This window comes from Pecten maximus, chromosome 13 (assembly GCF_902652985.1).
Source record: "Pecten maximus chromosome 13, xPecMax1.1, whole genome shotgun sequence".
Lineage (NCBI taxonomy): Eukaryota > Metazoa > Mollusca > Bivalvia > Pectinida > Pectinidae > Pecten > Pecten maximus.
Genome location: NC_047027.1, coordinates 8,919,899 through 8,947,822, shown reverse-complemented (window position 1 = coordinate 8,947,822; position 27,924 = coordinate 8,919,899). Strand labels below are relative to the sequence as shown.

Here is a 27,924-nt window from a genome sequence, read left to right as displayed (position 1 = left end):
GTCTCCAAACGTTTCCCGGGCAGGTGCCCGATTATACAGGAAATCGGCGTGGGATTGACGAGGACTGTCAGGTAAAACGCATGTGTGCCGTTTATCAACATCAACATGGAGGAAACTGAGGATTCATCGCGGGATGTAGTTTGTCCCTTGTACGAACGAATTTTACCAGTTATTCTAATTCTATTCTTTAGACAATAACAATGTTCCAATCGGATTTTTAAAAATATCCCGGTAGACTTTTACATCACTTCACTTTTAAATCACAGGGGCTCGATTTTGGGATCGATAACCCCGATTTTTTATAAGGTTTCAGAATCTGTATGAATGCTATGATAGTGTTATACGTTGTTAACTGATGTCAAATGTTACTCAAAATACCGAAACCGAACCCCAGTGTTCTAGATCGGTGTCGAACATCGTTTTTTTCTTAGTTTTATTTGGCTAAAGCATATAAAATATAAGTTTCACTTTCTATTACAGCTTTTCCGATATCTGTTTTAGACTATTGAGTCTATTCTTTATAAATAATTAATAGACATACATAACTATCATTGTTACATACTCATTGAGTTTTGATGGGACTCGTCAAATTTCTAGAAATGCTTAAATTAAAAATTGTCAGACTAATTTATATATATATTAATGACCAGTGAAAGTAAATTGTAGATTAATATATATTGCTCACTAAACTATACCAAATGCAATAGGAAGAAGTGATGAAAAATACCCTGCTTGTACTGTACCTAAAACTAGCATCCTCTCGCCTTCAACAAGGCTACCACAAAGCTAAAGGGAAATTCCCATTAGCTTCAGCCAATAACATGACTTAAATATATACTTTACGCTTTACATCCAAACAAACCCTGTTGCACTTATTTTACTTCCTGTCAGACCATGTCAAAAACTTCCACTTGGCCTTGATGACATATCAGCAGGACAATTGAGTTATGACTGGAAAAAAATCCTAGTTCTTAAATAGACTCCTTACCAATGCATTATACAGTACCTTACATGATAATTTCAGATTGTCTTTCTATAACTGCAGATCAACTTCAACTTCAAGTAAAAAAATTTTTTACCTCAATATATTTAAAACATGACATCACAAGCTTGTTTTGTGAGCTTTTACCACTGACATGGATATATATCCTTACTTAGCACCATGATAATTGATTGAAGTTATACATATACATGTGTTAAAAAGAGGATTGAAAAACACAATCCTGCATGTCGATGTCGAGTGGCCCGGGTCTCCAGCGTGATCATTTCTGACTCATGGTCCAAATTAAGATAGACTGTATTTAACACTATACAATAGCCACACTGACCAGCTCCTTTTGTACATGTATGGCAACAAACTGACAAAGACGGCAAGCTATTTAATAATTGTCAAATGTTATCCATTATCATTTCCTTATATATATAGTCACCTTTTAAAATATGCTAGAAATACACTTAAGAAATCATGGTCTTCTGACTGAATTGTTTCAGATGCTTGAAAAATGATGCAAAATACACCTGTCCACGCTGTAATATACGATACTGTTCTGTGCTGTGTTACAAGGGTCAGAAACACATGGATTGCTCCGAGTCCTTCTACAAAGACTGCTTCATGGAAGGTCTGAAGGACCAATCATCTGGGTGAGATATATGTGTATAGCTACTGTTGGGAAATTCTCCACAATGTATGATATATAATATATGCTAATAAAAGTTGAGAAGGTGGGTCAATAGTTATAAGTAACAAAGTCATGAAGAACATTATATTCCTGGCTCAGTCCCTTGAGTGGTTTGTATGTTTATTTCAGCCATTGAAAGCTTTTCTCTGTTCATCATCTTACTTTGATGACCTGCTCTAGAACTGTCTCCGATTTGAGATTAACAAATAATAACTTTGTGAAAAAAATTATTATAAGTCTGCTTACATAAGAAATGTGCTCTTGTTGGTGACTGCATGGAAAGTTATAGAAATAGCATATTTATGTAATGAATTTAATATTCATGAAAATATTAATTTGTTATTCGAAATTAAAGATTACAAAATTTCAGGAAACTGTGTATAATGGTTTATTTCCCCTTTCATGAAATTGCATCAGGTTGTGAAATAACCTTTATTATAGAAATGGTACTTGTTCAGAATTTCTTCATTGATAATCTTTATTTTAGACCTGAAGAGAAAAGAAAAATCTTGGAAATGTTGTCAAGAGTGGAAAATGAGACAGAAGGATTAGACTCTGAGAGTGGTGAGTTTCCTCGTCCTTAGTAGAATCTGGAATGGAGTCAGTCTGATCATGTCCAGAAAAAGACTTCAATTTACTTGTGTCAGGAATTAGTCCAATAATTTAGATCAGCTATAGGGCCTTCCTTTGAAAAACAACTATTTCTGGAAAACATGAAAAAAGTTGTATGTGCTGCAGGTCTTAATTGTTGATAGTGTAAATAGTGATCCATTTGCCTTTACCTCACGATTAGTCAGTAGAGCAGCGGACCAGTAAATCAAGAGTAATGAGTTTGATCCTCAGTGGGCACGTGCTACTTGTATGTTACACTCATAATACTAGAACTAATTTCAAGAATCGGCAGCATGTCTGAAATATTCCATACACCCTGTTACATGTAGTGTGATCATTTGTTTGATTCTTGATGACAAATCTACAATATTTATTTAACTTTAAGATCAGTAAAATTAATATCTAATTGGATCTGTATCAAAGTAAGTTTAATCAATGTTTCTGATTATCTGTACACTACTACAGTTTACAGTTTAACAATCAAAAACATAAATTCCAATTTTCTTGCTGTCCTGCATCCGTCGGTCAGCAATTGACTTCTTCTTCATAAACACTGGTTGGAATTCAACAAAATTTGTAGCATTGTTATTGGGAGGAGATTCAAAATTGTACAAATAGTTGGGCTGACCCCCTGGGGGACTGAGGGGCGGGGCCAAAAGGAGTCAATTTGGCTAAATTGATATAAACAACTTCTTTGAAACTAAGCAATGGATATCGCTCATATTTGACCGGTAACATCCCCTTGGGGTAGAGATTCAAAATTGTACAAATGATAGGGTACTGGTATTGTGTTTGTAGCCAGGGATAGATGTAGAAATTTACATATAATAATCTTTCACATACTTGCCAGCCCTCCCTTGTGTCTAGCTAGGATGGAGATTCCTGATTTTGGACCCTTAATTAATGCATGTATTATCTGTAGAATGTTTGAATTGTTCATATTTGGAAACTTCAATGATTCCAACAAAAAGAGCAGTTGTATGTAATGTTACAGTGCTTTGAAAAAAATTGCAGTTTGGCTTCTGACATTACTCAATATCAAGGAGAAAAATGTAGTCGTCTCATATCTCCTAAAGATAGAAAACCCTTGATGTACATAATGAGGTAGCTGATAGAGGTTTTGAAGACCTTGATGTACATGATGAGATACCTGATACAGGTTTTGAAGACCTTGATGTACATGATGAGGTACCTTATACAGGTTTTGAAGACCTTGATGTACATGATGAGGTACCTTATACAGGTTTTGATTTCAGATGATGAGCCAGACCTTGCAGAGAGACTTGAGGGACTTGACTTAGGTATGCTTGTATACGTATTGTCCAATTTTTTCTACTACTGTACAGCTACAATAGTTGTTACTGTACTATAGCTAGTTAGCGGTTTCACTTATCTTTTGTAAAATGGTAATTTATTTATTTATTCTGTTTACTGGTATTACAAAACTGAGAATAAACACCTAACACCCATGAATACTTGTGTCGTCTCACATTCTTAAAATTGTTGATATTTTGACGTTATCACAAAATTAGATTGCACCTTAATTTAGAATTGAAATAGTAAGGGTCAATTAACAGCTTTTCTAGATACTGTAAAACCTGTGCCCTAGCAAATTTAATTTGTAACAGGGTATAGTTATGATGTAAGGTGTTTTATTACACTATGAATATAATTATGTTTACTCTGTTGCTCAGTTAAATGTGTTATTTATTTTTAACCTGTGTAACTATTTTGCTGTTATTTTGAACCTGTGTAATTGTTTGGTGGTTATTTTGAACCTGTGTAATTGTTTGGTAGTTATTTTGAACCTGTGTAAGTATTTTGCTGTTATTTTGAACCTGTGTAATTGTTTGGTAGTTATTTTGAACCTGTGTAATTGTTTGGTTGTTATTTTGAATCTGTGTAATTGTTTGGTGGTTATTTTGAACTTGTGTAATTGTTTGGTGGTTATTTTGAACCTGTGTAATTGTTTGGTAGTTATTTTGAACCCGTGTAAGTATTTTGCTGTTATTATGAACCTGTGTAACTATTTCGTTGTTATTTTCACAGAATGTGATGCTGGAGCAATCTGGAAGCGATTGACGGAGAAGGAGAGGAAAGAGTTTGACCAAATGACAAGAGACGGACGTTTGGGTCACCTTGTGGAAGTATGGACACCCTGGTGGACACCTGAGGTGGGTCAAAATACCAAATCTATCATACATGTATTGTAATGGCTTGTTTGTAGTGTTTTGAATGTAAAAATAAAATCATTTTGCACCTGCATTTATGTATTTTATGATAAATACAAAATTTGATATTTTGTTGTTATAGCTTAAGAAAAGCAATGTAATATTTGAAATGTTCTCTTTGAAGATATTATTTCATTAAAACTACATAATAATACATTTTTGAAAGCTTTGGCATAGAATAATGTTGATTCCACTAGGATCTTGTTTGTATTTCGACCGAAACTAAATCCTTTACATCTTGTTTATTTTTTTTATTTTGACAGTCTAAACAGTTGATACAAGATGAGGATGACCCCACTGTCCAGTCAAAGTTCCCAAAGGTCAAGCTGGACATCACAGACCTAGCTGTCCTGCTTCCTGTATGTATTAACACTGAAAACACAAGGACATGTTGATTGCTGCCCTAATTATTGTTGAAAGCTTTAAAATTTGATCATCATTTAAATATTTATTTTATTATGATCATGTGTATTTTAGAGATTGTCTACTTGTTCTCTAATACTCCCTCTCTCATCTGTAACATCATGTAAAGTTCAAGCAGGTTGATTTTCCTGTAATACTCCTTCTCCGATCTCTAACATCGTATAAAGATCAAGCTGGCTGGTTGGTCCAAAATTGGTTGAAAATGGATTTATCCAGAAATCATCCAAATGTGCTGATAGGGACATCTGTTGTAAGATCTCCCTCTCCTACAACTGAAAGAGACCTAAAGCTTCCTAATATAATAGTGTTCACTTTATGTGTAAAATTTGCATCCATGTATGTATACAATGCGATCCAGTTATTCATGTAACAGAGCACAGGATTAATTAAATTTAAATCACTGCCTCCGCTAGGGATCGAACCCAGGACCTCTCTGGCTTACTAGTCTTTAGTCGATCGAACTAATTAAGAGAAGATCTCTCTAGCCCAGCGTATATTGCAGCTGGTACTTACCAGGACTACATACTCCCCCTCCAGGAAAGAACTTGTCCTCGAGTTTTCCATGGGTAACAGTGATGCCTTCGTAAGCAAAAATGAGTATCATTCCCAAGTCTCTACGTGGGCGCCAATGTAACAGAGCGCAGAATTGATTAAATTTAAATCACTGCCTCCGCTAGGGATCGAACCTGGGACCTCAGGTTTACTAGTCTTACACTCATTCTTACGCTCCCTCTGGTCGTCATTTGTGTTATAGTGAGTTTGAAGCCCTGAACATGCGAGATTGAGCATCATGTAGTCTATAGGTAAAGATGGCTGACTGTACATGTACATCTATTTTCACATGTACTACTGTATTTATAAACTTTGGAATTCCTAAAAACAGCTCCTGGTTTGTATCTGATTTCTAAAAACAGCTCCTGGTTTGTATCTGATTTCTAAAAACAGCTCCTGGTTTGTATCTGATTTTCTTAACATTTATAAATGTGTCAAACATAAACTTAGGAGAATTTAAGACAGAAAATAAACTTTTATTCCCTAGAAGTCCAAACCGTCCAGTGGAGTGAAGTACAATGTTGTGGGAGCGTTGTACGCCTACTGTTTTGTGTGTCGGTTACACAATGGAGGTCACTGGGACACACCTGTAGAATCAGCAAAGGTAACTACACCATTAATATCCCCATCACACTAGGTCACGTTCCCACTACGTCCAACCACGTCCTGGAAAAAATTGAAGAACGCAATGCGAACGCAGAAAGAACTTGTACAACGTAGTAAAGACTCAATAGAGACCGATAAGGACGTGTTATGGTCTTCATGGACCTGGAGGACGTGAACAAACTTTGAGCATGTTAAAAAAAAGCGTAGCGAGGACGTGGTCCAATCGGGACGTAGTAAGAACGTAACAGGGACGCAGTACCAGCGGTATTGACGTGGTAATGACGTAACCAAAACCCAATGAGAACTTCATTGACGCAGTGGAAGCGTAGCGCTGATGGAAAGGATTGTATTACGTTCTCATTGCGTTGTCAGTGCGTTCTTGCTACGTCAATGTAGTTCCTATTGCGACCTCTCTACGCTTGTACAATGACCAAGGTACGCCAATACCACGTTGTTGATGACCACGTTAGGTTTCCAGTACGTTCTTACGGTGCTCATTAAGTTTACGACACGTCTGTCACAGGTTACCACCACGTCAAAACCACGTCCAGAGGATCGGCTGTATAAATACTCATTTCAAGTTTAATTCATTATCACTTTCGTTCAAACTACAAAAGAAGATGGTTACAAGTTATCAAGAACTTCGAAAAATTCGGTTCTTCGTCATAATCGTTGGTTGCTTCGGATGCAACAACGCTGGCAACTGGTGGTGGATTTTTTAGAATTTTACCTCTGCCTCTCCCACCACGGCCTGTCTTGGACTGTCCGGATTTTCTCGGCGGCATATTGTGAATATTGCAGGGGAATGGAAAAAAGAAACAAGTCAAGTTGTATTTATAGGGAACGGGCAAACGCAGAGAGAACGTAGTAATTACGTAATGCACGTGTAGAAAGATCTTTTTGGACGTAGTAAGAGCGTATTAAGAACACACAGAGCGTGGTGCACGCGCGAACATGCGCGAGATAAGGTCTTAGTGGAAACGTGTAGGACGTAGTAAGAACCCAGCAAGGACGTAATGAGGGTGTAATATGAACGTGACAACTGCAAAATTCTCCATTTTTGCCACGACCCCGCTGCGTTTCTCGAAATTTTAAGGACGCAGTGCGGTCTTCGTGGTCTTTGTCTTAGTGTGATGGGGGCATAATCAACGCTTTTTACGTGTTACTTATGCTAGAGTTATCTCGCTTATTTAGAAACTTTAATGAAGGATGTTCTATGTCAATGCAAGTATTTTGTTACGTCAATACATCAAAGCATTTTGTTACGTCAATACATCAAAGCATTTTGTTACGTCAATACATCATATCATTTTGTTACGTCAATTCATCATATCATTTTGTTACATCAATACATCATATCATTTTGTTACGTCAATACATCATATCATTTTGTTACGTCAATACATCATAGTATTTTGTTACGTCAAGACATCATAGTATTTTGTTACGTCAATACATCATATCATTTTGTTAGGTCAATACATCATAGCATTTTGTTAAGTCAAGACATCATAGTATTTTGTTACGTCAATACATCAAAGCATTTTGTTACGTCAATACATCATATCATTTTGTTACGTCAATTCATCATATCATTTTGTTACGTCAATACATCAAAGTATTTTGTTACGTCAATACATCAAAGTATTTTGTTACGTCAATTCATCATAGCATTTTGTTACATCAATACATCATATCATTTTGTTACGTCAATACATCATAGTATTTTGTTACGTCAATACATCATAGCATGTTGTTACGTCAATACATCATATCATTTTGTTACGTCAATACATCAAAGCATTTTGTTACGTCAATACATCAAAGTATTTTGTTACGTCAATACATCATACCATTTTGTTACGTCAATACATCATAGTATTTTGTTACGTCAATACATCACAGTATTTTGTTACGTCAATACATCATAGTATTTTGTTACGTCAATACATCACAGCATTTTGTTACGTCAATACATCATATCATTTTGTTACGTCAATACATCATAGTATTTTGTTACGTCAATACATCATATCATTTTGTTACGTCAATACATCAAAGTATTTTGTTACGTCAATACATCATATCATTTTGTTACATCAATACATCATAGCATTTTGTTACATCAATTCATCATAGCATTTTGTTACGTCAATACATCACAGCATTTTGTTACATCAATACATCATATCATTTTGTTACATCAATACATCATATCATTTTGTTACATCAATACATCATATCATTTTGTTACATCAATACATCATATCATTTTGTTACGTCAATACATCAAAGTATTTTGTTATGTCAAAGCGTTTTAAGTCAATAGTTATATTTTGCTGTGTTAGGTAATGTTAATGTTCTGTTGTTTACTTTCAGTTTGATATATAGTGTTTTAAGTCACATCAGCTACGGTAACAAGACACCTTCTATTGTAAACAACAATGTTGAAAATGTTTAGGTTTATCAGATATTAGCTCGCGATGAGGCTATAACTATACCCCAGGTATCGGTGTCTGTAGACAGCAAGGTTCATGTTGCTCACCGAAATGAAAGAAAAAGCTTTTATAAAACAGTATTGTGTCAAAACTAACGAGGATACAGGTTAGGTATTTCATATGCGTGTTCCTTGTGACAAGACATTTCCATTGATACTGCATTTTGCTGACATTGACTTTGACCTTTGACAGACTTTTAAAAACGTGAAACCTTGGCCAGAGTATATTAACCATACGTGTTCGGGATTTCATATTTGACATGTGTTCTTTTTCACAACAACTATATTTAAGGACCTACTAGTACATCATGACCCTGACCTTTGACCTACTTTTAAGAAACTAAATCTGAATTTTAATGCACTCTGCAAGCTATGTTGTCTTCTGAGAACTATTTTGGTTTTATATAAACAGCAGAGTAGTAACTGTTTCAATTAACATAGTAATATGCATACGAAACTTAAAAATCAATAGTTTTCATAGCAACTCAAAATCAAAGATGGCCTTGTGTTAGCAATCTGAAATTATACATTTCAAACATTAACAGCAGATTTGACCAGTTTTATAAATGAATCTTTTAAGTAAAACTCTTAGCTGTTGGTAACTAAGTATGACCTTATTTCCAGGAACTGTTGGTAGTGAGTGATGCGACTAACAAGGATGCTGTGTTCGATAGTCCAGGGGAGGTAATCCAGTCATGTATACAGCGTGTCACCAAGGTAACTATCACTAAAGTAAATATATCTGCACATTCCAGTAATACGATTGGTCTGAATGTTTTAAAATAGGAAGGTTTGCTTTCAATGTACAAATTTTATATCCCAGTTGTAATTAAAGTACCTGGTAGTATTGCTATTAATTGGTATCAATTATTATTTTTGAAGTGAAAAATATAAGATTTCCTGCATAGTAATACGATTTGTCTGACTTATCAAGACTGGTTATAACAATAGTAGCTTGATGCCCTTGTAGTCTGCATAGTACAGTGTTGCTTAAAGTTATGCACATTTTTAAGGTAGAATAATTCATTTCACTAGAAACAAAGGGGTTTTTCAATTGGAAAGTTTTGTGACATGCCATTTTAATTTCAGAGTACGTTTGGAAAAGGTACATCAACCGGTTCCAACATTTCAATAATTGAGGATATCATCAATGTCATAAGAGGCCCTTCCCAAGAGAGGCCCCTTGTGTACCTGACAATGGTTCTTTCTGATTTTCTATATATAGTACAGAAGGCCAGAAAAATTGTGTCAAAGGGTAAGAATGATTGTTCACTATTTACCCTGAAAATAACCTGGGTTCATCATACCTCACAAATTAGGGTGGTGATAAGTCATCCCGGATGCAGGCACTCAGACATGAATGAGAAAATGGGAATTTCATCGAACAAAAAGGGAATCTCCAAGGAAAATGGCATTTTGCTCAATAAAATGAAATTCTTGAGAACTTAATGGTGTTTATCTTAACCGAAAGGTAATTTTTGAAGAGAAGATTAATAAATCCCCCTCGCACGAGGTAAATCCCATTTTTGTATTCCCTAGTGACCCCACAAGATGAAATTAGGGAGGGGATAAGTCAAACTCCACACAATGAAATTAGGGAGGGGATAAGTCATACCCCCACAATGAAATTAGGGAGGGGATTAGTCATACCCCACACAATGAAATTAGGGAGGGGATAAGTCATACCCCACACAATGAAATTAGGGAGGGGATTAGTCATACCCCACACAATGAAATGAGGGAGGGGATTAGTCATACACCACACAATGAAATTAGAGAAAGGATAAGTTTGGTGTCCCTCTATCCATTTGTCCATCTGTTTGTAGATGGTTGTTTGTCTGGATCAATGTCAATCCTCAACCAACTAATATTGAGGAGACTTTGTTCACATTATTAATATTTGTGAGTTTTCAGTTTATTTTGCATTTTAATGAATAACCTTTTCTTATAATTAAAATATTTATCATTTAACTTTTATCCACCATGCTGAAATCTATGTATCCAAAGTATAATTATCCTGACTGTTGTACATATTCTATATCAGTTTGAAACCTTTTTAGCTTAGTGCATAGACACACAAACCACCAGGTTTGACTGTTTTATATTCTAAAATTATAACATAACTTCATATTTGAACTTTGAATTAACTAAAATACAGGCCTCATGACTTTATCTCCCCTAGTGTTATGTACATGCATATACATTTTGTACATCAAAGCAAAGTAATGTGTAAATTAATTGATAACGGTTCCTAAAATGAAATATTTGTTTATTGATGCTATATCTTTAATTTTAAATTCCGACAGGTCTAAAATCTGGAAAGTACAAGGGAGATAACTCATTTAAGAAAAAGTTATTTACATGCGAGAAGAAATTGGATTTTTATCTGAGCTGGACCCAGAGATTAGGGATGTCGCTACACACACTGGTACCAGAGCTGGTCCTAGAACATAGTAAGTCATATCCGATAGGATACAATGAGTTTAGACTTGTTTAGCTGGTCTTAGAACATAGTAAGTCATATCTGATAGGATACAATGATGTGTAAACTTGTTTAAAGTGTAAACAAAACATCCAAATATGGATATGTAGAGGCCATCCATTGTGTGAAAGTATTAGTTGACATATATCCTAAAAATTGATCAAGCATCCTGAACAATTTCTCCAACAGATTGAGTGTCACGTATAGTATCCTAGAGAACAAGGGTTTGATATACTTGTTATCTATCTGTAAAGTGATTCACAGGGGAGATAACTCTAAACACAAGTTAGGTTACTACTGAACCATTATTCAGGACAGTATCTCACAGCAACATGTCCATTCTCAGGTGCAGCGGAGTCAGACTTGAAGGATGTGGAAGAGAAGCGAACAGAACTGGAAGAATTCTGGGGAGGTAAACAAAAACCTCCGCAAAGAAAACTGATTGAAGAAATCACGTAGTCTCCAAAGGAGTGGAATGTGGAACAGGAAAATATTTCAAACTTTTTCTACAGCCTGTTAGAATGTACACTGAAAAGATCAAGCGAATAAAAAACTGTCAGCATATCTTTGTGCAATGTTTTTCCTTTGACAAATTTTTCAAATGACCAAAATATCTAAATGCGATACCAATTTGCAGAAGTCTTATATGAAATGCAGTATTAACCCAAAATTTAGGAAAAGCTTGATAATAAATGAGAACATTTCATGATCCCAAGCCTAAATGAGTTCCATTCTTTCAAATATCATGCAAGATAACTGCCATACCTGTTCCAATCTTTTGAGCCAGTAGTGTATTTTTGCTGCAAAAGACTGGTCTTTCATTATTGTTGTTACCATAGAAAAAATCCAAATAAGAAATTTCATTTTTTTTTTCTGAAAAAGCCATTTTGAATGACTTCATATGCAGGACATAATTTTCTGTGTTTTATCTTTAGTTAAGAAACAAAACCATCCACACACACTAAACCTATGGTCAGCAATGTAATGATTTTGTCATTATCTGTACCAATTAAACCGTCCATCATAATTTTATCTTCTGACAGCGTATCTGGGTGTGTTTATATCAGACAGTATCCATGGTGCCATTATATTTGTGAAATATATCGATAGGAACATTGTGGGGGTGTAAACGTTTTCATTGTTATAGTTCCGGTAATTGTGAGCCAACAAATATTAATGATAACAAATGTATCAACACTGGTGAAGCAATTATAACACAATTTTACAAATAGACATTAACAAATTTTATTTTCAAAAAATATAGGTGCAGCACTTACAGGTGTAGCATATAAAATGTTTATGTCAACAGTCAAAATTATCTTATCTAGCTTTAAACAAACTGACAATCAAGGGCAGGGGAGCTTATGATTGGTTTTGTGTGGAATTGAATCAATTGATAAATCTATTCAATAATTGAATATTTAAGGAGCACATGATCAAGAACCACAATGTTTTGTAGGGTTTCTACTCTAGCACTGTTAGACCGAACACATTAATTTGACTGAAAACATTTATCAGTGATTAATTAAAAATCAACTATTTCACAGTAGTTTTAGCATTATCTATGCTCAATTTTAAAAAGACTTTATAACTATTTCACAGTAGTGTTAGCATTAATACTATCCATACTCATTTTAAAAAGACTTTATAACTATTTCACAGTAGTTTTAGCATTATCCATACTCATTTTAAAAAGACTATATGTTTCTCTGCCGAGTGGGCATTCAAAATCCCATGAAAATCGATACATTCTATAGTCATAAGTTAATTTTTGTAATTTCCCCAAAATGACTTGCTTACTTAGAATAAACAAATATTAAAATTAAATGTGTTGATAATTGACATTTATTTTGCAGTGTTTGCAAGCTTTGGATTCTTTCTCAAAAACAATATTACCCTTGTCAATACATGTATATTGTTGATAATACAAAAATAAAAATAAATGATTATGAATATATTCATACTTGATCATTTACTTATGCAAGAGTATTAAAGAAGATTTTCACACAAAAACATATTAATTGACACTTGATAAGTTTCACACTGAATTAGATCAGAAGAAATGATATTACCTTATAAATCAAAACAAAATCTCTAGATTTCAACTCCATCACGTTTCCGGATGAATGTATAATTTTTCAAAATAATTATCCACCACAAGAGAAATGATTGGATTAGTGCTTATTATTACCCTGAAGTTTAAACAAAAAATTATAGATTTTAACCTCCAATAATACTAGCCGATACAGAATATAGATTTACTTAAAAGCTCACAAAACCATAAAGTCTAACATAAACAGGATACCATTGGAGTACCGTATTTATCCTAAAGTAAGCCCTTGCCCACAAATTGGCCACTTTCTACATTTCTGCATAATCGTCCATTGTGAAAAACATCTGTAATAAGCTATAATAGATTGACAAATAAGCCCTCTCCAAACTTAATATCAGAGGATAAATATCGGGGGAGGGGGCTAATCAGAGGATAAATACCGGGGGAGGGGGCTAATCAGAGGATAAATACCGTGTATGCCTTTCCTACTATTTACCTATATAGATAGAACTAGGAAGAAACGTTCCCGGGTTAATGTCACACCCTTGTTCATTCCTGTATCAAGTTCTAGATTATTCTACTCGTTTGAATATTTCTACATTCTGTATGGCCATGGAATGTATTAACATTAAATTTTCACAGTTGATAAAGAACCACAATAATAAATACAACTAATTTAAATACTAGACTACTGGTTGTTTTATGAGGTACAAAATCAAATACCCGGTATATGGCAAAAACTCTTAATAAATGTGGCTTGAAACCACAAAAAGTACTGACAAACATGTTATGTAAGTGATATTAGTCCGATGTAGTTCAACTTAAGTCTGGAAATATCTATTGTTATACTGTTGAGAACATCTTTGAGATGGCTATGTTACTGTTATATAGCGGTATATCATAAAACTCCAAACTATTAATTATTAAAGTAACTGGCAAGATATCTGCAAAATAAAACTATTTTGATCTGAATATTGAAATTCTGGTTACATCTCAATAATATCATATTTAACACATTTATAAACATTCTGTGATTCTGTTAAACTTAATACTAATTTAATACAAAAAATATAAAACTTTCAAAGGTACAGGTACATGAAATACATGTACACAGATATAAACAATGTACATGTATATACAATTTACGCTATGCATTCAGCGAAATGGCTTTTATTTTCATCCAATAATATCAAAGTAAAAATTTCACAATCTACACAAACAAGAATGGTAAGAATGTTTAAGGTAACGTACTGGTTACATATTCTACACAGAAATGTCACCCGCATGGCATACAGTACTGGTTACATATTCTACACAGAAATGTCACCCACACGGCGTACAGTACTGGTTACATATTCTACACAGAAATGTCAGCCCCATGGCATACAGTACTGGTTACATATTCTACACAGAAATGTCAGCCCCATGGCATACAGTACTGGTTACATATTCTACACAGAAATGTCAGCCCCATGGCATACAGTACTGGTTACATATTCTACACAGAAATGTCAGCCCCATGGCATACAGTACTGGTTACATATTCTACACAGAAATGTCACCCGCATGGCATACAGTACTGGTTACATATTCTACACAGAAATGTCACCCGCATGGCATACAGTACTGGTTACATATTCTACACAGAAATGTCACCCGCACGGCGTACAGTACTGGTTACATATTCTACACAGAAATGTCAGCCCCATGGCATACAGTACTGGTTACATATTCTACACAGAAATGTCACCCACACGGCGTACAGTACTGGTTACATATTCTACACAGAAATGTCAGCCCCATGGCATACAGTACTGGTTACATATTCTACACATGGCATACAGTACTGGTTACATATTCTACACAGAAATGCCAGCCCCATGGCATACAGTACTGAGACAATATAAAGCATCTTTTCATTTCGCACAAGATTTTATGAAACAAACAAGATTTTATGAAACAAACAAGATGTTATGAAACAAGTCTTTAGAGAAGTTATTTCTGTGAGCTTTGGCAAGCAAACGCTTTAATTTAGAGGTATGTTTCATAAAATCTCACGTGAGATTAAAATAAGTGTATTATCTTTCTTGTTACATTTTCATAATAATAGAAAATCAGTGGCCGGCTTTGACATTCAGACCTTAAATAGCAACGCCAAGCTAACACTTCCTTCAGTATATACGGTTCATCAGCACTTATAAACTTGTTTGTAGAATAGTGTCTTGTGCTAACAACATGACTATAATGATAATACCCCTAAATACTGAATCCCATTTTACGTATGGCACTTCTGAAACTTCTGAATGATAATATTTCAACTACCGGTAACCATACTGCACAAATAGCTTAGCTTCAGAACTGGTTAAATATTGGCAAAATATAATACTGTCTACCAAAAACAATGCTTGGTAACAATATTATATTAATGAACAAGATCTGTAATATCAACTTAAAAACCGAACAATCTTATCAAAAATTTTAAATTTAAATGACAATAGGTCACATCACCCTGCATTATCAATATGACCACTACAGTCCAACAGATGTCTCAAAAACAACACTGAAAACATCTCACTAGTGAAGAGACGTAATTCTTCCCACACACAATTTGAAAACAACATCTTGCTAGCAAAGGAACACCACATTTTGAAAATATCTCACTAGCAAAGGGACGAAACTCTTTCCACACACATTTTCAAAAAACATCTCACTAGCAAAGGTATGTAACTATATTTCCACACATATTTTGAAAACAAAATCTCACTAGCGAAGGGACAGAACTCTCACCATACCCACATATCGTGTAGATCCTTCTGGTGGCCTTACAGCTGTTTAATAAGTAATTATGTAAATAATTGGAAGATCTCTCCATTAAACTCTGAACACATTTCTGGCAATAAATGCACCAAAATCTAGCTTGATCAGAACACAAATGCTGTATCAGAAGAATAAAAAACACCTGGTTAAAATATTCCTTCTAAGTCTGAAGATATCACAGAATCTCCAAGGACGGAGAAAAAAAAGGAACAGATGAAAAAACTCAACAACTTTGTTTAAAGAGTAGTTTAGAATTCAAGTATGTCAAGTTTTCAGCTACTCTGTTTATAGTTATCTGTCCCCTGCTGACTGTAGCCAGGGCGGACTTCGTGTCGAGATGGAGCCGTCCTCATTTCCAAAGTAAGCTATGCGAGCCATCTTTATAAACAGTCCTGTCTCCAACACACCTGTAATACCCAAAATAATTTAGTCAAACGTTATTTGGTATTGTCGATTAGCTTGTCCTTCCGTTTGGTCCCAAGATCATTGGCTGTAGATTGTACAGTATTAAATGACAATATATTTGTTTCTAATGTTTTCTATTGTTTGAATACAGATCTGACAAAAAGCATTCTAATAAATGGATAATTTAGGAAGTCCCCTCTTATTGTGAGAATCATATTTAAGATTACTTTGAGCAACTATTTCAAAAAAATGCATACAGGTAGCAAGAATGAGTGAAAAGGTACTAGGGACACGTATGTGATTACTGGGGTTTGTCCAGAGTACTCCGGTTTCCTCCCACAATAAGACCCTCTCTATTCAGACCCAACTTACTGCTTGCTTTGGAATTTTTGTAAAGTAGATAAAGTTTAAAGTTAAACAATTTTAAAGACATAATTTTCCACATTCAGATCTTGTGGGTACACATTCTACTGTAATTAGTGCTCAAAAACTTTACCTGGAATGATTTTGATCTGCTGATTGACAAATTCCCAGTTCTCAGTTTTTGTTGGTGCGACCCAGTCCAGTATAAAGTTACCATTGTCCGTCACGACCGGACCCTACAAACACAAAAAGTCACGTGGCTCAGAACAAATCAGAAACTAATTTCGTGTAATAATGACATATGGAAAAGTGATTACACATTTTGAAGCTGGCTCATTCCTGTACCTGTGAGTATCTGTGACCAGACATATTAATTTCTGTAGTAAACTCACAGCTTTGCGATTCGCCATCCTCAGGTCTGCCTTGCCTCCAAGCTCTGATGCGACCCTGATCTGGATTGGTTTATACGCCATAGGTATAACCTCTATGGGGATACCTTTAGTCCAGTATGTACCTAGAGCACCAGTGTCCTTCCTGTCAAGTTTGGAAAGTGAAAATATTCCTTACTGGCATGTCAAAGTCAAAGAGATATTCCTAGGAGTTAAAAATCTTGAATCAAATTTGATCTGGAATGAAGGTACATATGGAGTGATGTCAATACACTTAATTTCTCTTGTTTCTATCAATCGTGACCTTGACCTTATTTGAAAAAAGCAAAGACAAACTTCTTCACTTCATAATTATCTTTTACATAAATCTTTAAGGTATATTTACGGTAGACATTAGATTTGTTTTTATTTATAGTTTATGTTACCTTAATTAACCTTGTACATCCAAATGATAAAAACAAACTATGATCAGTAGCTACCTATAATCGGCTATGATGATGAATTCCTCCGCACATGAGGCGACAATCTTTTCCTGAGTCAGACATCCACCTCCACCCTTTATACAGTTGAGCTGACTGTCCACTTCATCTGCTCCGTCTATAGCGACGTCAAGCTGTCACATAGAGGAGATGTGTTAGTTATAGCGACGTCAAGCTGTCAGATAGAGGAGATGTGTTAGTTATAGCGACGTCAAGCTGTCAGATAGAGGAGATGTGTTAGTTATAGCGACGTCAAGCTGTCAGATAGAGGAGATGTGTTAGTTATAGCGACGTCAAGCTGTCAGACAGAGGAGATGTGTTAGTTATAGCGACGTCAAGCTGTCAGACAGAGGAGATGTGTTAGTTATAGCGACGTCAAGCTGTCAGACAGAGGAGATGTGTTAGTTATAGCGACGTCAAGCTGTCAGACAGAGGAGATGTGTTAGTTATAGCGACGTCAAGCTGTCAGACAGAGGAGATGTGTTAGTTATAGCGACGTCAAGCTGTCAGATAGAGGAGATGTGTTAGTTTATAGCGACGTCAAGCTGTCAGACAGAGGAGATGTGTTAGTTATAGCGACGTCAAGCTGTCAGACAGAGGAGATGTGTTAGTTATAGCGACGTCAAGCTGTCAGACAGAGGAGATGTGTTAGTTATAGCGACGTCAAGCTGTCAGACAGAGGAGATGTGTTAGTTATAGCGACGTCAAGCTGTCAGACAGAGGAGATGTGTTAGTTATAGCGACGTCAACCTGTCAGATAGAGGAGATGTGTTAGTTATAGCGACGTCAAGCTGTCAGACAGAGGAGATGTGTTAGTTATAGCGATGTCAAGCTGTCAGATAGAGGAGATGTGTTAGTTATAGCGACGTCAAGCTGTCAGATAGAGGAGATGTGTTAGTTATAGCGACGTCAAGCTGTCAGATAGAGGAGATGTGTTAGTTATAGCGACGTCAAGCTGTCAGACAGAGGAGATGTGTTAGTTATAGCGACGTCAAGCTGTCAGACAGAGGAGATGTGTTAGTTATAGCGACGTCGAGCTGTCAGATAGAGGAGATGTGTTAGTTATAGCGACGTCAAGCTGTCAGATAGAGGAGATGTGTTAGTTATAGTGACGTCAAGCTGTCAGACAGAGGAGATGTGTTAGTTATAGCGACGTCAAGCTGTCAGACAGAGGAGATGTGTTAGTTATAGCGACGTCAAGCTGTCACATAGAGGAGATGTGTTAGTTATAGCGACGTCAAGCTGTCAGATAGAGGAGATGTGTTAGTTCTGTACACCGGGGCTGTACAGGATTATATATCACAAGATTCCAGTTGACACAGCAATGACCTTGTGAATTTTTAAAGTCCTAGTGGACCAAGGTTCTAGTGAAATGAGTAGCCAACCTGTAAATGCTACTTCTCTTTAATTCGTCATGTTTAGTGTCATTTTAAACTATGTTTTAAATCATAATTATTTGAGTATTGTTATATAGGACACTTGATTATCAATATATTTTGCACCATATTTTTGTCATAGAAGAATTTCATTGAAATACACTAATTAGGTTGACATTAGTTTAGCATAAAACAATACTATGACAACTCTACACTCCAGTGTGAGCATGAGAAGCAGATGTGACCTTTTGTCACCTACATCATGGTTACCATGCCAATGCTTCACCCCAATGTTAGCATCAGAAGCGGATTTGACATTTGGTGAACTTCATCAAGGTTATTTGCCAACTCTACACTCCAGTGTCAGCATCGGAAGCGGATGTGACATTTGGTGACCTACATTAGGGTATAAGTGTAAGAATTATGTGACCTTTGATCATCTATATACTAATGCCTACCTTAGGACAAGTCTCCAGGCTGCTCAATGTTAGATTGTTATCCTGGATCAGCTGTTTAGCCTGAAAATAAATTGTATGAATTAATTATCTACCTCCCAGAATTTCCAACAGGTACCCCCACAGCAGCTTTAACAGCATGAGATAGGCTTGGTAAAGGTGAATACAGAAGTCATAAATGGAGTGTAGCCCTAAACATTCTGTCTACACTTGGTTATTACTAAATGGGGAACCAAGCCTTGTGTACACTGTACTTGTTGATGTAATGGACCCTATATTCAAACATAAATTATTAGTAAATTTTATATCCCTTTATATTCCACGCAAAAAAAAAAAGTTTTAAGGAAATGTTTTGCCAAAGGAGGTCTGGACTAAATTCATTGTCAGCTTGAAAGATTTAAACACAAGCAATCTCCCACACTGAAATTCTATACAGTTGGAAAGTACAGTTTAGTACTTGGTTTGGTTTATTTTGTTTAACATATCCTATTAACATCCAGGGTCATTTAAGGACATGCCTGGGTTTAGAGGTGGAGGAAAGCAGGAGTACTGTACCTAGGAAAAAAAACACTAGCCTATGGTTAGTACAAGGAAATTGCCCCTGATGGGTTTCGAACTTGTGACCCAGAGGTGGAGGGCTAGTGATAAAGTGTCGGGACACCTTATTAATCACTCGGCCACCGGCCACTGTGGCCCTGTTAGTACATAGCTCTGTAAATATCATCAAAATTACTTTAATCTTCAAACATTTTACTTCAAAGTTTGGATGTGTCAATCCATTATGTGAACATTTTTTTCAAAGCTTTATTTTGAGGGAAACAAAGTCCTATGAACTATTTTCTCATTATATATCCAACTCAAAGTGACCAGAGTTGTTAGCTCACCTCCTATCATCAGGACAGCCTGTAACTCTCACTAAATCGTGGCTCAAATCATGGAAAAAATGTGACATCACCGAATATATTTACTGTATTTGATCAGAGGTAAAATTTCACAATCTATTCAAATGAAAACCGAGAGAAAACACATGGATGGGTAGGTGACTAAAACTGTTCACATCTAATCAGTCATTAAACACCTAGATAATAATCACTGTGTCAGCACCAGACGGACCACCCCAAAATCTATTTCACAATAAAATTACACACACAATAGGATTTCTCTGCAAAACCATTTATTACACTAACGTAATGCCTATTTACCCGGTGACCATTTATTACGGGGGCCGCGGTGGCCGAGTGGTTAAGGTGTCCCGACACTTTAACGCTAGCCCTCCACCTCTGGGTTGCGAGTTCGAAACCTACGTGGGGCAGTTGCCAGGTACTGGCCGCAGGTCGGTGGTTTTTCTCTGGGTATTCCGGCTTTCCTCCACCTCCAAATCTGGCACGTCCTTAAATGACCCTGGCTGTTACTAGGACGTTAAGCAAAATAAACCAAACCAAACCATTTATTACACTAACGTAATACCTATATACCCGGTGACCATTTATTACATTAACGTAATACCTATATACCTGGTGACCATTTATTACACTAACGTAATACCTATATACCCGGTGACCATTTATTACACTAACGTAATACCTATATACCTGGTGACCATTTATTACAATAACGTAATACCTATATACCCGGTGACCATTTATTACACTAACGTAATACCTATATACCCGGTGACCATTTATTACACTAACGTAATACCTATATACCCGGTGACCATTTATTACACTAACGTAATACCTATATACCCGGTGACCATTTATTACACTAACGTAATACCTATATACCCGGTGACCATTTATTACACTAACGTAATACCTATATACCTGGTGACCATTTATTACACTAACGTAATACCTATTTACCCGGTGACCATTTATTACACTAACGTAATACCTATATACCTGGTGACCATTTATTACACTAACGTAATACCTATTTACCCGGTGACCATTTATTACACTAACGTAATACCTATATACCCGGTGACCATTTATTACATTAACGTAATACCTATATACCCGGTGACCATTTATTACACTAACGTAATACCTATATACCTGGTGACCATTTATTACACTAACGTAATACCTATTTACTCGGTGACCATTTATTACACTAACGTAATACCTATATACCCGGTGACCATTTATTACATTAACGTAATACCTATATACCCGGTGACCATTTATTACACTAACGTAATACCTATATACCTGGTGACCATTTATTACACTAACGTAATACCTATATACCCGGTGACCATTTATTACACTAACGTAATACCTATATACCTGGTGACCATTTATTACACTAACGTAATACCTATATACCCGGTGACCGTTTATTACACTAACGTAATACCTATATACCCGGTGACCATTTATTACACTAACGTAATGCCTATATACCTGGTGACCATTTATTACACTAATGTAATGTCTATATACCTGGTGACCATTTATTACACTAACGTAATACCTATATACCTGGTGACCATTTATTACACTAACGTAATGCCTATATACCTGGTGACCATTTATTACACTAATGTAATGTCTATATACCTGGTGACCATTTATTACACTAACGTAATACCTATATACCTGGTGACCATTTATTACACTAACGTAATACCTATATACCTGGTGACCGTTTATTACACTAACGTAATACCTATATACCTGGTGACCATTTATTACACTAACGTAATACCTATATACCTGGTGACCATTTATTACACTAACGTAATACCTATATACCTGGTGACCATTTATTACACTAACGTAATACCTATATACCCGGTGACCATTTATTACATTAACGTAATACCTATATACCTGGTGACCATTTATTACACTAACGTAATACCTATATACCTGGTGACCATTTATTACAATAACGTAATACCTATATACCTGGTGACCATTTATTACACTAACGTAATACCTATATACCTGGTGACCATTTATTACACTAACGTAATACCTATATACCCGGTGACCATTTATTACACTAACGTAATACCTATATACCCGGTGACCATTTATTACATTAACGTAATACCTATATACCCGGTGACCATTTATTACACTAACGTAATACCTATATACCTGGTGACCATTTATTACACTAACGTAATACCTATATACCTGGTGACCATTTATTACATTAACGTAATACCTATATACCTGGTGACCATTTATTACATTAACGTAATACCTATATACCTGGTGACCATTTATTACATTAACGTAATACCTATATACCTGGTGACCATTTATTACATTAACGTAATACCTATATACCCGGTGACCATTTATTACACTAACGTAATACCTATATACCTGGTGACCATTTATTACACTAACGTAATACCTATATACCTGGTGACCATTTATTACACTAACGTAATACCTATATACCTGGTGACCATTTATTACACTAACGTAATACCTATATACCCGGTGACCATTTATTACACTAATGTAATACCTATATACCCGGTGACCATTTATTACACTAACGTAATACCTATATACCCGGTGACCATTTATTACACTAACGTAATACCTATATACCCGGTGACCATTTATTACACTAACGTAATACCTATATACCTGGTGACCATTTATTACATTAACGTAATACCTATATACCCGGTGACCATTTATTACACTAACGTAATACCTATATACCCGGTGACCATTTATTACACTAACGTAATACCTATATACCCGGTGACCATTTATTACACTAACGTAATACCTATATACCTGGTGACCATTTATTACATTAACGTAATACCTATATACCTGGTGACCATTTATTACACTAACGTAATACCTATATACCCGGTGACCGTTTATTACATTAACGTAATGCCTATATACCCGGTGACCATTTATTACATTAACGTAATACCTATATACCCGGTGACCATTTATTACACTAACGTAATACCTATATACCCGGTGACCATTTATTACACTAACGTAATACCTATATACCCGGTGACCATTTATTACATTAACGTAATACCTATATACCCGGTGACCATTTATTACACTAACGTAATACCTATATACCTGGTGACCGTTTATTACACTAACGTAATGCCTATATACCTGGTGACCATTTATTACACTAACGTAATACCTATATACCCGGTGACCGTTTATTACACTAACGTAATACCTATATACCCGGTGACCGTTTATTACACTAACGTAATACCTATATACCTGGTGACCGTTTATTACACTAACGTAATACCTATATACCCGGTGACCATTTATTACACTAACGTAATACCTATATACCTGGTGACCGTTTATTACACTAACGTAATACCTATATACCCGGTGACCGTTTATTACACTAACGTAATACCTATATACCCGGTGACCGTTTATTACACTAACGTAATACCTATATACCCGGTGACCGTTTATTACACTAACGTAATACCTATATACCCGGTGACCATTTATTACACTAACGTAATACCTATATACCTGGTGACCGTTTATTACACTAACGTAATACCTATATACCTGGTGATGATTTATTACACTAACGTAATGCCTATTTACCTGGTGACCATTTATTACACTAACATAATACCTATATACCTGGTGACCATTTATTACACTAACGTAATACCTATATACCTGGTGACCATTTATTACACTAACGTAATACCTATATACCTGGTGACCATTTATTACACTAACGTAATACCTATATACCTGGTGACCATTTATTACACTAACGTAATACCTATATACCTGGTGACCATTTATTACACTAACGTAATACCTATATACCCGGTGACCATTTATTACACTAACGTAATACCTATATACCCGGTGACCATTTATTACACTAACCGGTGACCATTTATTACACTAACGTAATACCTATATACCCGGTGACCATTTATTACACTAACGTAATACCTATATACCCGGTGACCATTTATTACACTAACCGGTGACCATTTATTACACTAACGTAATACCTATATACCCGGTGACCATTTATTACACTAACGTAATACCTATATACCCGGTGACCATTTATTACACTAACGTAATACCTATATACCCGGTGACCATTTATTACACTAACGTAATACCTATATACCCGGTGACCATTTATTACACTAACGTAATACCTATATACCTGGTGACCATTTATTACACTAACGTAATACCTATATACCCGGTGACCATTTATTACACTAACGTAATACCTATATACCTGGTGACCATTTATTACACTAACGTAATACCTATATACCTGGTGACCATTTATTACAATAACGTAATACCTATATACCTGGTGACCGTTTATTACACTAACGTAATACCTATATACCTGGTGACCATTTATTACACTAACGTAATACCTATATACCTGGTGACCATTTATTACATTAACGTAATACCTATTTACCCGGTGACCATTTATTACATTAACGTAATACCTATATACCCGGTGACCATTTATTACACTAACGTAATGCCTATATATATATACCCGGTGATGATTTTAAACACTCTGTCACTCTTTATTTTGTAGGGTCCAGGTATTGTATCGTAGGTCGGCCACACTAAGTACACTCCCCATAAATAAACCAAACACAGCTTTTTACCTGAAATGAGGTGGGGACACATCGCAGCTGTAAGTTTTCTGACTTCACTCGTTCCGCTAAAAAACAAATGGAAATACTCTGGTAATAATTACTGATAGTGATACAGATTAATAAATTATAAGTCAAGTAACTTTTATAACCTGGCAAATACTGGCCGCAATGAACTACTACTACTCAGAGAGCTTCTCTTGAACTTGATTGGTTGAGTGCAAGTAAGCCAGAGGTCTAAAGATGGATACCTATAGGAGGAAATGAAACAGTTTTTTATTTAACCATTTGCTCCATTTTATATACACAGATATTATAAAAATCAATGTATAGTACACAATCTTACCAATTCTTTCCACTGCAAACACTATAGTTGAACCACTTCCGATGCCAACAGCCTGACCTGTCTGTAATAGAGACAAACGTTTTTATTTCCTAGTAATTTCTAGCTACTTAATGAAATATCTGTGATTGTTTTGATCAACGATGACTTCCATTTTGACTTCCCTTTTAGTCTTTATAATATTTTACTACCAGGTGTTAATCTTTTGCTCGTTCAAATGTCTTTTATTTTTAAAACCAAACAATGAAACAATTTCAAACAAATGTTATGTGTCCAATCTATACATGGTCAATCATGAGCTTGCTTCAAAAAAAGAAGAAAAGGATTTTAATGCACTGAACATCTAGAACACTTTTTAGGACAGAAGGTGAAGTCTGTTTTATATATCTGTATAATGGTACCACTAGCGTGAAATCTGTGTATCCGCCCCTCATAATAGCAACATGGTTCACATTCCAGCAGATAAGGAAGTCCTTTTGTCTTATTAATCTACTTTTCTAATTTGTTATTTTCAAAAAAAAAATAATTTGTTATGTCATGACTAGCCCGAGTTTCCTCTGGCCCTGACACCTTGTCTGGTATAGACAGACTTGGTGTCAAGCCTGAAGGCCAGAGAAAACTCGGGCTATGTCAAAACTTGCTCAAAACAAATGCCAAATTCTTTGTATGAACACTCCATATCATTGGATTAAATATTTCTCTGTAGTATGGGAATCATAGATTCTACTACCGGGGTATATTCATATGGACCATGGGTTTGGAATTAGTGCCAATTTGAAGTCCATGTGGTATAATTTCGCCAAATCCCTGTGACATAAACAGGTGATTAGTCAGAGTTTTGCCTGACAGTCTGATATTGTGTGATTATGTGATATTGACAGACGAGGCTAGTCCTCGAGCTTGTGGCTATAACATGTATACAACTTACAAGCCTGAGACCGCTACAGACTTACAGCAAGGCTAGTTTTGTCAGTAGGTTTTGTCAGTTTTATCGGACTACGACTCACACTAAGTACTTTGTAGAGCACATGTAACACAGGGGTTTGTTACAAACAACCATCTTAGTCAAAAGTGTCAAATTCTGTCCTCTTACAACAGTAGCTACTGGCACCTAATGTAAGCTTACAAGTTACAGCTACATAGTAACGTTATCAACGCAATGTGTCGAACTCGTCTATTGATGGAAATCTGAGTAAAATTGTCACCTTTATGTGATTATCCACTGCAGCTCGTGCAGCCGCCCGTTTGCCCGCCTCAACACCAGTTAAACCTGACGACATTGCCCTGGTAACGATCAGCCCTCGTACCACTCTCCCTGTCAACCTCCGAACTTGGTTCCAGTGCCTGCACATGTCACGGAAGTTCACATCACCAACGCAAGTGCTAAAGTTATCGTAAAGACCAAAGGCATTCCGAGTAATGGAGCACTGACGCACGAGCTGTTCCGAAAGTATAACTGATATCAGTAGTCAGGCCCAAAGGTACCGTAGTATAGCCTACAGGTCTATTATGAAAAGTAGAAAAGTTGTCAAAGAAATTATACGAATTTATAGGCCTCATTTGCTTCTTGGTTAATGTGGTTAGTGAACAAACAAAATTACTAGACCAAATCCATATGTAATTTACTTTATTAACTGTTGCATATCATGATCCCGTTTATAATTTATGTAGGCCTATTTATTTCGTTATCAGGGACCATAGGATTTGACCAGAAACGTATACATACATGTTTCTGATTGGACGAAGCGAGAAGACATCGTGTTAATTACACTAAACGTTCTCGTCCAATCGTTTCAATTTTTGAATCAGTAAAAAGCTGAATAAATTCCATACGTACAGTAAGCCTAATAAATAATCGCCGATTTCACGTAATGGCTGCTTAATTATTAATGTTTGTAGTAAATATACAAGCATTATCAACATATACTACCTTAATTTATTGTGAACCACTTTTCTCCAACAATACTTGTCCAATCTTTTCCATGCAGTGTTATTTACGTATGATAGCAATACGTAACAAGAAATATCTTTAAAAAAGATAAACGGCATAGTTTTAATGCTGGTGGTTATAATGTAAAACTACTGGTGAAATAAATTAACGAACTACGATGTAATTAATAAATGCGCAGTTTCAGCACGGATAACAAAATTATATCAGTTTGAATCATTTTTGCTGATAATAAGACTACAAATGTGTCGTTTGAATAGATGCATCCACTTATTCAGCTTGCATTCAATTTAAAAGGGACATCACGGTAAAAACGTTGCAATTTTCACTGAATGTACGCGTTTTGTTCCTTTCCAGTTATGTTTCTGTGCTGTTCCAATGTTCACAGTCAACCCCTATGTCCAGCTTGACCACTCGATTTAGTTGGGAATCCCCCTCTAAATTTAGCGCGGAAATTATTTTTAGATCATTACGTGACTGTTTTGAAATCGTGGCAACACAAACACGCGATAGTTTACAAGGCGATATCTATATTCCATCTGGGTTAGTTGGATAACGATATTATAC

General features: G+C 35.7%; 2 protein-coding genes across 2 annotated transcripts; one reads left to right on the top strand and one right to left on the bottom strand.

Annotated features, from left to right (window-relative positions):
• The first annotated feature begins 28 nt into the window (after nt 1-28).
• LOC117340183 (zinc finger HIT domain-containing protein 2-like) lies at nt 29-11,646 on the top strand. Its single transcript, XM_033901945.1, has 11 exons — nt 29-149; nt 1,492-1,641; nt 2,167-2,243; nt 3,548-3,592; nt 4,341-4,465; nt 4,786-4,881; nt 5,985-6,101; nt 9,225-9,317; nt 9,690-9,855; nt 10,907-11,053; nt 11,429-11,646. The coding sequence occupies exons 1-11, from the start codon at nt 106-108 to the stop codon at nt 11,539-11,541; spliced, it is 1,173 nt and encodes a 390-aa protein (XP_033757836.1). The 5' UTR covers nt 29-105; the 3' UTR covers nt 11,542-11,646.
• LOC117340184 (ribose-5-phosphate isomerase-like) lies at nt 4,540-26,964 on the bottom strand. The gene is made up of 9 exons (XM_033901946.1): nt 26,615-26,964; nt 25,413-25,473; nt 25,079-25,134; nt 19,423-19,482; nt 17,589-17,722; nt 17,113-17,254; nt 16,854-16,956; nt 15,082-16,359; nt 4,540-4,551 (listed from the first exon to the last, which is right to left on the bottom strand). The coding sequence occupies exons 1-8, from the start codon at nt 26,759-26,761 to the stop codon at nt 16,244-16,246; spliced, it is 819 nt and encodes a 272-aa protein (XP_033757837.1). The 5' UTR covers nt 26,762-26,964; the 3' UTR covers nt 4,540-4,551; nt 15,082-16,243.
• Between the last annotated feature and the right edge of the window lie 960 nt (nt 26,965-27,924).